The sequence below is a fragment of the Cervus elaphus genome, chromosome 7 (genome assembly GCF_910594005.1).
Source record: "Cervus elaphus chromosome 7, mCerEla1.1, whole genome shotgun sequence".
NCBI classification, from domain to species: domain Eukaryota; kingdom Metazoa; phylum Chordata; class Mammalia; order Artiodactyla; family Cervidae; genus Cervus; species Cervus elaphus.
In genome coordinates, this window is record NC_057821.1 from 20,764,404 (window position 1) to 20,778,440 (window position 14,037).

General features: G+C 40.5%; 1 protein-coding gene across 3 annotated transcripts in view; it reads right to left on the reverse strand.

Moving 5' to 3' along the window:
* Positions 1 to 14,037, reverse strand: part of LOC122697154 (24-hydroxycholesterol 7-alpha-hydroxylase) — an 81,282-nt gene that overhangs the window by 43,906 nt on the left and 23,339 nt on the right. For all 3 annotated transcript variants that reach the window (XM_043907653.1, XM_043907654.1, XM_043907655.1), the window contains 2 exons: positions 13,651 to 13,758; positions 5,258 to 5,348 (listed from right to left, as the gene is read on the reverse strand). In XM_043907653.1, coding sequence (XP_043763588.1) covers positions 5,258 to 5,348; positions 13,651 to 13,758 — 199 coding nt within the window. The remainder of the gene's footprint in view (positions 1 to 5,257; positions 5,349 to 13,650; positions 13,759 to 14,037) is intronic.

The window sequence follows — 14,037 nt, forward strand, 5'->3', positions numbered from 1 at the left end:
GCATGGTCAGATTATTTTTCCCTATAATCTTCTTTATATCTTTAAGTCCACTGGGAAAACATCTCCCTCATTCATGGTTTTAGTCATTTGTGTCCTCTTTCTTTTCTCATGGTCAGTGTAGCTAAAAGGTTGCCAAACTCTTTCAAAAAAATATAAGACAGAGGAATATTCTGCAGTCATTCTATAAAGCCAAATTATTCTGATACCTTCCAAGATGGCAGAGTAGAAGGACATGCACTCATCTTCTCCTGCGAGAACTCCAAAATTACAACTCACTGCTGAATAACCATCGACAGGAGAATGTTGGATACCACCAAAAAAAGATACCCCACATCCAAGGGCAAAGCAGAAGCCCCAGCCAGATGGTAGGAGGGGCGAAACTGCATTTAGAATCAAACCCACACCCACCAGAGATGCTCAGAGGGTTCAAACAAACCTTGTACGCATCAGGACCCAGAGACCCCACAGAGACTGGGCCAGAACTGTGTCTGAGTGTCTCCTGTGGTGATACAGGTTAGCAGTGGCCTGCTGCAGGGTCAGGGGCTGTGGGTAAAGTGCACCTGCGTATGGCATAAGCCTTCTTGGAGGAGGTCGCCATTAACCCCATCAAAGAGCCTCCAGAACTTTCACAGGACTGGGGAAACAGACTCTTGGAGGGCACAAACAAAACCTTATGCACACCAGGACCCAGGAGAAAGGAGTGGTGACCCCACAAGAGACTGACCCAGACTTGCCCGTGAGTGTTCAGGAGTCTCTGGTGGAGGCATGGGTTGGTGGCAGTCTGCTGCAGGGTTGGGGGCACTGAATGCAGCAGGGCCTACATGGGGCCTTTTGAAGGAGGCTGCAATTATCTTCACTACCTCCACCATAGTTTGGCCTAAGGTCAAACAACAGGGAGGGAACACAGCCCCACCCATCGGCAGAAAACAGGATTAAAGATTTACTGAGCATGGCCCCGCCCATCAGAACAAGATCCAGTTTCTCCCTCAGTCAGTCTTCCCCATCAGGAAGCTTCCATAAGCCTCTCATCCTTCTCCATCAGAGGGCAAACAGAATGAAAACCACAATCACAAGAAACTAACCATTCTGATCACATGGACCACAGCCTTGTCTAACTCAGTGAAACTATGAGCCATGCTGTGTAGGGCCACCCAAAATGGACGGGTCATGCTGGAGAGTTCTGACAAAACATGGTCCACTGGAGAAGGGAATGACAAACCACTTCAGCATTCTTGCCTTGAGAACCCCATGAACAGTATGAAAAGGCAAAAAGATAGGACACTGAAAGATGAACTCCTGAGGGTGGTAGGTGCCTAATATTCTATTGGAGATCAGTGAAGAAATAATTCCAGAAAGAATGAAGAGATGGAACCAAAGCAAAAACTACACCCAGTTGTGGATGTGACTGGTGATGGAAGTAAAGTCTGATGCTATAAACAGCAACATTGCGTAGGAACCTGGAATGTTAGGTCCATGAATCAAGGCAAATTGGAAGTGGTCAAACAAGAGATGGCAAGGGTGAACATCGACATTTTAGGAATCAGCAAAGTAAAATGGACTGGAATGGGCAAATTTAACTCAGATGACGATTATATCTACTACTGTGGGCAAGAATTCCTTAGCAGAAATGGAGTAGCTGTCATAGACAACAAAAGAGTCTGAAATGCAGTACTTGAATACAATCTCAAAAATGACAGAATGATCTCTGTTTGTTTCCAAGGCAAACATTCAATATCACAGTAATCCAAGTCTATGCCCCAACCACTAATGCTGAAGAAGCCGAACAGTTCTTTGAAGACCTACAAGACCTTCTAGAACTAACACCCAAAAAAGATGTCCTTTTCATTATAGGGGACTAGAACACAAAAGTAGGAAGTCAGGAGATACCTGGAGTAACAGGCAAGCTTGGCCTTGGAGTACAAAATGGAGCAGGTCAAAGGCTAACACAGTTTTGCCAAGAGAACACACTGGTCATAGCAAACACCCTCTTCTAACACAAGAGAAGACTCTACACATGGACATCACCAGATGGAGTGGTAGTGGAAATGGCGGGCTGGATGAAGCACAAGCTTGAATCAAGATTGTCGGGAGAAATATCAATAACCTCAGATATGCAGATGACACCACCCTTGTGCCAGAAAGCAAAGAGCAACTAAAGAGCCTCCTGATGAAAGTGAAAGAGGAGAGTGAAAAAGTTGGCTTAAAACTCAACATTCAAAAAACTAAGATCATGGCATCCGGTCCTATCAATTCATGGCATGTAGATGGGGAAACAATGGCAACAGTGACAGACTTTATTTTCTTGGGTTCCAAAATCACTGCAGATGGTGACTGCAGCCATGAAATTAAAAGACGCTTGCTCCTTGGAAGAAAAGCTATGACAAATCTAGACAGCATATTAAAAAGCACAGACATTACTTTGCCAACAAAGGTCCATCTAGTCAAGGCTCTGGTTTTTCCAGTTGTCATGTATGGATGTGAGAATTGGACTATAAAGAAGGCTGAGCACCGAAGAATTGATGTTTTTGAATTGTAGTGTTGGAGAAGACTCTTGAGAGTCCCTTGGACTGCAAGGAGATCCAACCAGTTCATCCTAAAGGAAATCAGTCCTGAATATTTATTGGAAGGACTGATGCTGAACCTGAAACTCCAATACTTTGGCCACCCAGTGTGAAGAACTGACTCTTTGGAAAATGTCCTGATGCTGGGAAAGATTGAAGGCGGGAGGAGAAGGGGACGACAGAGGATGAGATGGCTGGATGGCATCACCAACTTGATGGACATGAATTTGAGTAAGCTCGGGGAGTTGGTGATGGACAGGGAATCCTGGCGTGCTGCTGTCCACGGGGTCGCAAAGAGTCAGACACAACTGAGCGACTGAACTGAACTGATTCTGATAGCAAAACTAGACAAAGATATCACAAGAAAGAAAACTATAAATCAATATATCTTATTAATAAAGATGCAAAATTCCTCAACAAAATACTAACATACTGAATCCAGCAACATATATAAAAATCATATGTTTTATATGAATTATACACTATGACTAAAGATTTATCTCAGGAATGCAAGGAGGTTGAAACATGAAAATCAGCTAATCTAAAACATCATCATACGAAATATAACATTATACCAAATGAAAGAAGCCAGACATAAAGGACCAAGTATTCAATAGCAGCTTTTCCCCAAGACTTATTGTATAAGAAAGTTGGGGAAAATGTCTGAGATGGGCTCTAGTGGTGAGGTTAGTGAGATTCTGAGTTGGAAATTCACCAAAGACATCTTCAAAGAAGGAAAAGGCAATCTTCTAATAGAAAAAAGCATAAAAATCAGAGAAATGTCATGCTATGTCAGGTTATTTCATCCACTTTTAATGTTCTTCCTTTGACAGAATCCTTTGTTTGGGCATATGGGTATCTCCCCTGATATCAACTTCCAAAGATCTGTGGCTTCCTCTCCCATTATCTAAATTCTTGAACTGCTATATCGTATTCATGAATTGACATGAACTGCTTTTGTATAAGCATGGCAAAAAATGTTAGATACATTATAGAGTAATTTCAATTCTACAAGAGTCTCATAAACTGAGAGCACTGACATAATATAGTTAGTACACTGGTACCTATTTGAAGATTTTTTTTTCTGTTAGAGGGGAATGTGTTCATGCTAAGTTGCTTCAGTCTTGTCCAATTCTGTGTGACTGTATGGATTGCAGCCCACCAGGCTCCTCTGTCCATGGGATTCTCCAGGCAAGAATACTGGAGTGGATTGCCATGCCCTCCTCCAGGGGATCTTCCTAACCCAGGGATCGAACCTGCATCTCTTATATCTCCTACACTGGCAGGAGGGTTCTTTACCACTAGCACCACCTGGGAAGCGTGTTAGAGGAGAATAACAGGTTCTAAAACAGGAATATAGAAAAAGACAAAAGATTTTGTCTTTCTCCTTTAGAACTGCGTTTTAGAGTTTAAGATTCAAACGCAGTAAACATTTTGATTAATATTATGCTTCTATTGTGGCCTTTGGGTCAGATAGGCTTCTTATATTATCCCAACCACCACCCATACTGCCTTTTTATTTCTGAAAGACCAGGAATTTGGAGAACACTGTGTCAGGAGAAGACTCTGGCAAGATAAAGGAGAGTATGTGATGATCAAGGATGCATTCCCTTTGCCATCTATAGATACGCAGGCACGCACATTTCTGTTAGCTTTGCAGATATAAGCTCCATAAACACAAGTCATCTTGTCTTACGTCCACCACTGTCATATCTCCAGAATCTAACTTGTCAGAGTTGTCGGGACTCAGTGATTCTAACGCTCATCACTTCCATGAAATACGACCTAGCAGTGCCCAATTCACACTCAAATCTCAGAGGCAATACGGCTTCTATATCCTTGTTGGCCAAGCCAATTTGATTTCTGGCTTAACTTGAAAGGAAGTAGTCAAAATAAGTTTAAAAATCCAAATAAAATATTTTCAGCAATCACGAAGGGGAGAAGGGAATAACTATTAACTGTCATTACACCATTTTGCCCTACTATTATTTTGTGTTCTTCCAAGAGTACCAAGTCATTTATTGATTTTTTTTTACATTAGAATACATAATTTGACATATTAAAGTTTTTTTGTAAATCTACTCTCAGGTAAAATTATGGTGAATAAACAAGGATTGGAATTTTCTCCACTCAAGCTTCTGCTTTTTAAAACAGATGACAACTGATGAGCCCAAATCTGAACCAAAATGGCAAAGTAGAAATCTCTACCGGCAGTTCAAAGCCACAGAACCTTTAAAAATTATAACATTTTAAAAGTTCCTTTGGAACTAACATCCATATCCCATTAGTACTGTTAAGTAGTATAAAGAATATGTACCATATTACTTTTATCAAATCTGGAAAATCTTGAATTCCAAAACTATAGACTTGGAGTTCAGCTGAGGCAATGGGACAGGAGATTAGAAGAAAAGCCCTGTGTATTACACTTGTGTTTAAACAGGAAAGTTGGGCAAATTATAATCTCTCTGTTTCATTATTTGGAAACAAGGGAGTTGGTCCAGATGAATTCTAAAATCCTTGATTAAATTCTAAGATTCTACCTGATCAACTTATATTTTGAAACATATAAATTATGTTCAACTTGGATTATTTTGAAATTCTATTAAATTAGGGGCATTTAACTTTGCCCGGAATGTGTGACAAGCACACATTATTAGATGTCCCTGCAATTATGCCATTTAATTCAGTGTTAGTACCTGCTGTGCCAAATACAGATGATATGCCTTCCATAATGGTCCTGTGGATATTGGGATGAGACAGGACAAATGCAAATGTCCAAAATGCAACCTTAAAAAGAAAAACATGTGTCAAAAAGTATAACCTTCTTTGAAGGTGAACAAAAGAATACACAGTATTAGCCACAAACAGTTAAAATATTTAAGTTAAAAGCATGTTAGTAAAGAGTATCTTCGAAAACAGCTAGATGTTATGAACAAAGAGATGTTATATTATCTCTGAGGGGTTAGCTTTACAATTTTATTCTGCCACTATAGTTTTACTATATTGTTTATATGGAGTAAATTATCTTCACTACAAATAAAATGGGAAAATCAGGATTTTTTATTTTATTAATATACAATATAAAATATTATACCAACGCATATTAGAATTTTAGAAACAACAAATTATGACACTTAAGCAAGTTAGTCCAAAACAAAGATATTTTTAAAGATTCAATCTCTTTGAAATACAAATTAGCAAATCATATATTCTGTAAATGAAACACGGTAATTTTAAATAAGCCTCAGAAACTATACCTAAAATCTCATAAACTCAATACCAAAAATAGGGTTCTTTCACACCCTATTGAGCAAGGAGGCTTGTAAACATACTGAACACAGTATGTTTGCAAGTTCTCACTCTAGGCCAAACAAAATTATTTCACATCTTTACTCATCATGGTATTATAAAATACCACAACCAATAAAATACCACCAACCAATAAAATTATACTGCTATACATCAAAGACATACAGATGGCTGACAAGCACATGAACAAGATGCTCAACATTACTAATTACTAGAGAAATGAAAATCAAAACCACAATGAAACATCCCCTCACACTGGTCAGAATGACTGTCATTGAAAAGAGTACAAATAACAAATGCTGGAGAGGATGTGGAGGACATGAAACCCTCGTACACTGCTGCTGGGAATGTAAATTGGTGCAGCCACTATGGAAAACAGTACAGAGGTTCCTTATAAAACTAAAACTAGAACTACCACATGAACCAACAATTTCATTCCTGGGTATATATCCAGAAAATATGAAATACTAATTCAAAAAAATACATGTACTCCAATGTTGATAGCAGCATCCTTTACTATAGCCAAGACATAGAAGCAACCCAATCACCCATTAACAGATGATTGGATTAAGAAGATGTAGTACATATATGCCATAGAATATTACTCAGCCATAAAAAGAATGAAATACTGCCATTTGCAGCAACACTGATGGACCTAGAGAATATTGTGCTTAGTGAAGTAAGTCAGACAGAGAAAGGCAAATGATATCACCTATATGTAGAATCTAAAAATATATATATATATACAAATGAATGTATAGGAAAAACAGAAACACACTCATAGATATAGAAGACAAAATTGTGGCTAACAAAGGGAGAGAGACGGTGGAAGGACAAATTAGGGGTATGGGATTAACAGATACAAACTACTAAAATAGATAAGCAATAAGGATGTACTGGACAGCACAGGAAATTATACCCATTATCTTGTAATAACATATAATGAAGTATATGCTGAAAAAATACTGAATCACTCTGCTGTACACCTAAAACTATATACAGTATAGTAAATAAACTACTGGAGTGGGTTGCCAAGACCTCCTCCAGGGGATCTTCCCGACCAGAGCTTGAACCCACATCTCCAGCATCTCCTGCACTGCAGGCAAATTTTCATCCACTGAGCGACCTGGGAAGCCCCAAATAAACTACAATTCAATTGAAAAAAAAAAAACCAAAAAATTTTTCCTTTAGTTCAGGTAGATGTTTTTGCTTCTATTTTAGATTACACATTAAAGAAAACATACCAAATCATTAAAAGAAGCTTGGGTTTCCCTTTCATCCTTTTTTTTTTGTAAACACATATTGTGAAAGAATTCATCTAGGAAAACCAATCCTGAAAAGACTCAGATTCATTTAAGTTTTTTTGTCTGTCGTCAGAGACTGCTAAGCATCTTTAAATGATCCCAATGCTCCCCTCTGTGGTCAGAAGAGGAAGAACAAGCAATTGAAAAGAAGTGCTTGCGCTTAGTCACGTCTGACTCTTTGTGAGCCCATGGACTGCAGCCTGCCAGGCTCCTCTGTCCATGGGAATTCTCCAAGCAAGAATACTGGAGTGGGTGGCCATGCCCTCCTCCAGAAGATCTTCCCAACCCAGGGATCGAACTCAGGTCTCCTGCATTGCAGGCGGACTCTTTACTGACTGAGCCACCAGGGAAGTGCTTGGACAAAACTAAATTCCATCCTACTCATTGCTGTGCCCTTCGACAGTAAACTGGTACCGTGGGGATAAACATGGTGCTTTTTACATAAACAAGTGAACGGAGAACCGAGCCCTCTACAATCCCAACACAGGCTTTCTGTGGTGTATTCCAGATTAGGATACACTGACCCAAGATATCAACTAGTTCATTTTTAGAGGAAACATGCTCAGCGAGCTCTCATCGCCTTCTCCCAACAAGGGCGTGTTCTACATTATCGATAAGGGGAAGTACTTAATTACTGGAATTACTGGATTTAATTAATAGCCACTCCATACTCAATCCATCTTTTAAAAAAATTTTATTATATTGAAGTAAATCGATTTATAATGTTGAATTAATTTCTGCTGTACAGCAAAGTGATTTAGTTATATATATTTGTATATATATGTATACATGTGGGTGAGTGCATGCTCAGTCGCTTCAGTTTGTCTGGCTCTTTGCGACTCCATGGACTGTAGCCCACCAGGCTCCTCTGCTCATGGGATTCTCCAGGCAAGAATACTGGAGTGGACACGTGCACCCCAATGTTCATTGTAGCACTGTTTATAATTGCCAGGACATGGAAGCAATCTACATGTCCATTAGCAGACGAATGGATAAGGAAGCTGTGGTCCATATACACAATGGAATATTACTCAGCCATTAAAAAGAATTCATTTGAATCAGTTCTAATGAGATGGATGAAACTGGAGCCCATTATACAGAGTGAAGTAAGCCAGAAAGATAAACACCAATGCAGTATACTAACGCATATATATGGAATTTAGAAAGATGGTAACAATAACCCTATAGGCAAAACAGAAAACGAGACACAGATGTACAGAACAGACTTTTGGACTCTGTGGGAGAAGGCGAGGGTGGGATGTTTTGAGAGAATAGCATTGAAACATGTATATTATCAAGGGTGAAACAGATCACCAGCTCAGGTTGGATGCATGAGACAAGTGCTCAGGGCTGGTGCACTGGGAAGACCCAGAGGATGGGATGGGGAGGGAGGTGGGAGGGGGGATCAGGATGGGGAACACATGTAAATCCATGGCTGATTCATGTCAATGTATGGCAAAAATCACTACAATATTGTAAAGTAATTAGCCTCCAACTAATAAAAATAAATGAAAAAAAAAAAGAATACTGGAGTGGGTTGCCATTTCCTCCTCCAGGGGATCTTCCCAACCCAGGGATCGAACCTGTGTCTCTTTGTGTGTCTTCCTTGGCTGGTGGATTCTTTAACACTGGTCAACCTGGGAAGCATGTATATATGTATATACAACTAAATCACTTTGCCGTACATCAGAAATTAATACAATATTACATATATTTTCATATTTCTTCCATTAAGGTTTATACAGGATATTGAATATAGTTCCCTATGCTATACAGTAGAGCTTGTTAATTAAAGACTCAGAGTTCAAGTGGGGGAAAATATATCTTAGTGATATTGTATAGATTTTCAGTTATACAAAAGAGGGGTTTAAAGTTTTATGTGGTTAATTAGAGTTTTAGAGATTGACTAAAATTGGCTATTACTTATTTTTAAAGCATCCTCAAGGAATTCAGTTAAACTATAAATGGTTGTACAGTGGTGTTAGTTACTGTGTTTGATGCCTCTTAATAGATTTTCTTCTAAAAATCTATATTATATTCTACATAAAATCTTTTAAATAAAAAAATTACTCTTTTAAAAAGAAAAGAAAGCCACATAGAAGAACAATGGTATGTAAGAAGTTTATATACATTAGAAGTGAAGTCACTCAGTCGTGTCCGACTCTTTTTTTTTTTTTTGTGACCCCATGGACTGTAGTCCAACAGGCTCCTCCATCCATGGGATTTTCCAGGCAAGAGTACCGGAGTGGGTTGCCATTTCCTTCTCCAGGGGATCTTCCCAACCCAGGGATCAAACCCGGGTCTCCTGCATTGTAGGCAGACGCTTTACCATTTGAGCCACAGGGAAGTCCACTTATACACATTACTGAGTCAACAAATAAGAATATGTGACCTTGGGACTGTTGTGCACCATATTTGGCAAAAAAGCTCAAAACTGCTCCCAAAAGTACCAGTTCATGTTTTCTCAGAGGGGTCAAGTCCATGGTGAGGGCTGGGGAAAAAGAGGAAGGACCACTGGGCTTGCTGAGCTTCTGAAGCAGCCACCAACATGCCTTTCCATCATCTTAAAGAGGTAAGAAGACAGGAAAGAAGAGATGGGGCGGAAAGCTCTGCGTGTTGAGTCAGGGAGATGAACTGAGCATGTTTTTCAGCCTCATTTGTTCTTCCATCCGGAACTAGATTTACTAGGGATCATCCCTGGTTATGCAGTGGCTAAGACTCGGAGCTCCCGATGCAGCAGGCCCAGATTGGATCCCTGGTCTGGGAACTAGATCTCACATGCCACAACTAAGAGTTCGCATGCTGCAACTAAGGCTTCTACATGGCGCAACCAAGACCGAAGGTCCCGTGTGCCACAACTAAGACCCAGCACAGCCAAATTAAAACCAACCAACCAACAAACGAAACCCTTAACAAATACTGGTGTAATCTCTCTAACAGGTCAGATAGTCTTCTACCAACCATGGTAAACACAAAACTTACAGAAGACATACTTCCTGTCCAAAGGACTTTCACGTCTTTTGAAAGTATGAGAGAGATACAAGAGAAAAAAATGAGCTAAATATACAGGCAGCAGATGGTACAGACAATAAATGCTATGGGAATTGAGGGTGGGATGGGGAGGGGTGAGGGGATGGTCACTACTGAAAGTGTTTAGAAAGAGCTTCAGAGAAGCAGATTGAAAAGGTAAAACATCAACTTTGAGATTGGTTTGGAACAATGTTCTTGAAAAGTTTATTTGGTAGTCAGGAGTTTCTTGGACTTTGGAAATGGGTTTCTGTAGAAATAATTTCATAAATCGTGGTTAATATCTTGGACCAGTCCACTGAAATTCACCAAGACTTGGGTCTCATAACAGAGCCTCCTGGGGCCCTGTACCAAGCCCGTCTGAAGCCTGAGCTCTGAGTTCCACGGCCCTTGAGACAGAGCATGGAGTAGGATGTGATCTAGGCACCAGGGAAGCACAGGCCTCATAATCCACACCTCTGGCAGGGCTTTTGGAGGCTCTCCAGGCCACGATGGGAGATTATAGAAGCTGGGAACAGCAGTAGCTACTCCCACCCTAGGGCATTTGAGAGGTCAAGTTTTGGAAGCCAAGGCAGTTCATTATTAGTGGGCCACTGAACGAAATGACTAATTGAAACCATGGTGTTGCTTTTTATAAGAAAAGAAAGTGAATGTTTTTTGAGCCAGGGACTGTAAGCCACTTTCCACTCCTTAAAAACATAATGCTCACAATACCCTATGAGGCAGATAACATTCATCCTATCTTACAGATATGGACACTAGGGCTTGCAGTTAAACAATTGGCCCATTGTCATATGGTGCTGTGATTAGGCATTGGACTTGACTCGAAAGCCAGGCCAGGGTCTCTGCCTGCACACCAGCTGCCTCTTGGAAGTGCCAACAAGAACCAGTAAGATGGAACTTTCACTGATCATCAGACACTTGCTTTCTGAAATCATTGATTTAAATTCTTTCGCACCAGTGCCAGGAACAGATTCCAAAAAACTGACTTCCCCTGGGTCAGATCAATGGGGCTTTGTGTCCCTTTCTTCCAGGGGGTCCTTTCTAATGAGATCTTGAAAATTAATCCTGTGACAGGAGTGACTGTTTTGTTGCTGCTTTGGGAGTTGCTTTTGATATCTGCCTTTTAATTTTGCTCTAGCTTAATCAGTTTCCAAAAGCATTGCATAAGGAAAAATCAGAGAATAGTGTTAGAGGTACAAAAAGAAAGGGAAAGGGAGACTTTCTACTTTCTCCTACCCTAGATTAAATATATATTTTAGTGACTGACACACACTTGAAAAGAGAAGCCAAAATTTCTATTTCTGCTCTTTACAGAATCCACCTGCAATGCAGGAGACCCTGGCTGGGTTTCTGGGTTGGGAAGATCCGCTGGAGAAGGGATAGGCTACCCACTCCTGTATTCTTGGGCTTCCCTTGTTGTGGCTCAGCTGGTAAAGAATCCACCTGCAATGCGGGAGACCTGTGTTCGATCCCTTGGTTGGGAAGATCTCCTGGAGAAGGGAACAGCTACCCACTTCAGTATTCTGGCCTGGAGAATTCCATGGACTGTAAAGTCCATGGGCTCGCAAAGAGTTGGACATGACTGAGCAATTTTCACTTTCTTTATAATGGGTTACAGGAAACCAAAATATTGATACTTATCCTTCCACAACTTTTACCAGAGGAAGGAGAAACAAATAATACTGAACACATCTTATTTCTATTTGTTAGAAGAAAAAAGAATACATTTAACATTACAGGTGGGTTAAAAGTTCCAGTTCAGTAGAAAACAAATACATAAAAAGTTTAACCTTTAAACTCTCAAATTATATAAGTGCAGCTTGAGCTAACATAAAATCCTCCTGACACAGGAGACTGCTGTGCATCGATCATGAAGTGTCAGACAAGTCTTGTAGCTTTATTCTAATTCATAACAGTTTTAAAAGGAAACAGTTAAAAAACCTCTGCTCTCATCCCCACCACCCGAACTGCTAAGAAGGGCTCAGTGCAACTACATTTCTGTGCCAACAACGAGGCTTATAGGGAACACCTGCTTTCCTTCTGAGGGTCTGGAATGTTGATGATGCTAGGCAGAGGGTGCTTTTGTGATCAATCCCCCAAGAAAATCTTGGACACTGAGTCTCTAATGAGCTTCCCTGCTTCATAACACTTCCCAAAGTTTGTCACAACTTAATTGTTGGAGGGATGATGTACGTCTTGTGTGACTCTGCAGGGAGAAGACTCTTGGAAGCTTGTACCTGGTTCTCTCTGGACTTCACCCCCCGCCCCCATCTCCCTTTTCCCTTTGCTGATTTTGCTTTGTATCCTTCTGCTGTAACAAATCTTATCTGTGACTGCAAAAGGAAAAAAAAAAATCTCCTTTTTCTTTAGAAGTGTAGTGAGTTCTAACATCACCAGCTCCACTCATGGGGAAGCTTCCAGGTCTACATCATGCCAAGAGGAAGGATACACAGAAGGAGAATGGGGTCAAGGGAAGACAAAGAACTCATGATCCCTAGGTAGCAGCTGGTTTGTCTCACTGAATCCTCACAATAATCTCGTAGAGAAATGAGGGTTATGGATTATTAAAAGGCTCAAACATAGGACCATACTAGGAATTTTACTATCCCTTTTTACCAATAAGGGAATGGAGGATCAGAGAGTCTGTTACCTCCATGAGATCCTATGCTGTGGCTAGGATACCTGGATTCGGCCCAGTTTTAACTGAACTACCCATTGATCCACTCTCTCCCCAATAAATGGCAGGGGTCAAGACTTCCTCATCTTTACAGCACCGACATTAAGCATGCTGCCCAACGCGGAAAGTACAGAAAGTGCTCCATACACCGGTGTTGTCACATCTGACCCAAAAGTGCAAATTTTTTCCTTAGGCTCTTACATGCTGCCTTACAAAGAACAGAATGTACTTCAGATCTCTGCTGTGCCTCCTTTGTGATCGTAACAGATTTCCTTAGGCACTCAGTTTTGTTTTCCTATCTCACAACCAAATCCAAGACAGTCATTTTCTTCCCCATAACAAGTGAAAAAAAAAAATTTTTTTTTTTTAAATTCCCTAGTGGCTCAGTGGTAAAGAATTCACCTGCCAATGCAGGTGATACAGATTCCATCCCTGGTCCAGGAAGATCCCACAGGCCATGGAGCCACGAAGCCCGAGCACCAACAACTTCTGAGCTTGTGCTCTAGAGTCTGGGAGCTGCTGAAGCCTGCAGGCTGGAGCCTCAGCTCTGCAGCAAGAGAAGCCACTGCAGCGAGAAGCCCACGCACTGCAACTAGAGAGTGGCTCCCGCCCTCTGCAACTAGAGAAAAGTCTTCACAGCAGCAAAGACGCGACCCAGCCAAAAATAAATGAATAAATAAATAAATTACAAGAAAGGAAGGACAATGAAGGGAAAAAACTGAAAGTACAGCAGACTGAAATGCATGCCTTCCTTTACTAACATACTTACAGGGACAGTATTGGACAGAGAAGCCCAAAGTAGTAAGAGCCCATAATTGGGACTCTTCTGTTCATTTGCTTCCATCTCTAGGAGATCCAGTACAGCCTGCATGACTGTCTGTTTAAAGCAAAAAAAAAAAAAGAAAGAAAGAAATATTGTCAAACCAGAGCTATGTGACCAAGACTAATGTTAATAAAGATCACCTTTCTTTAATCGGAAAAGAACATTTTTCTTTAATCTGAAAGATACGATTTTTGCTATTCTTAGGTTTGCGATTTCAGGCATGCTAAGGGATTTACATACTTACTGGTAGAACAGTAATTGGAAGTAGGGACTCTGGGGTTCAACACTCTTACCACATTAGTTCAAATCCCAGCTTAATTTTTTTAAACACTT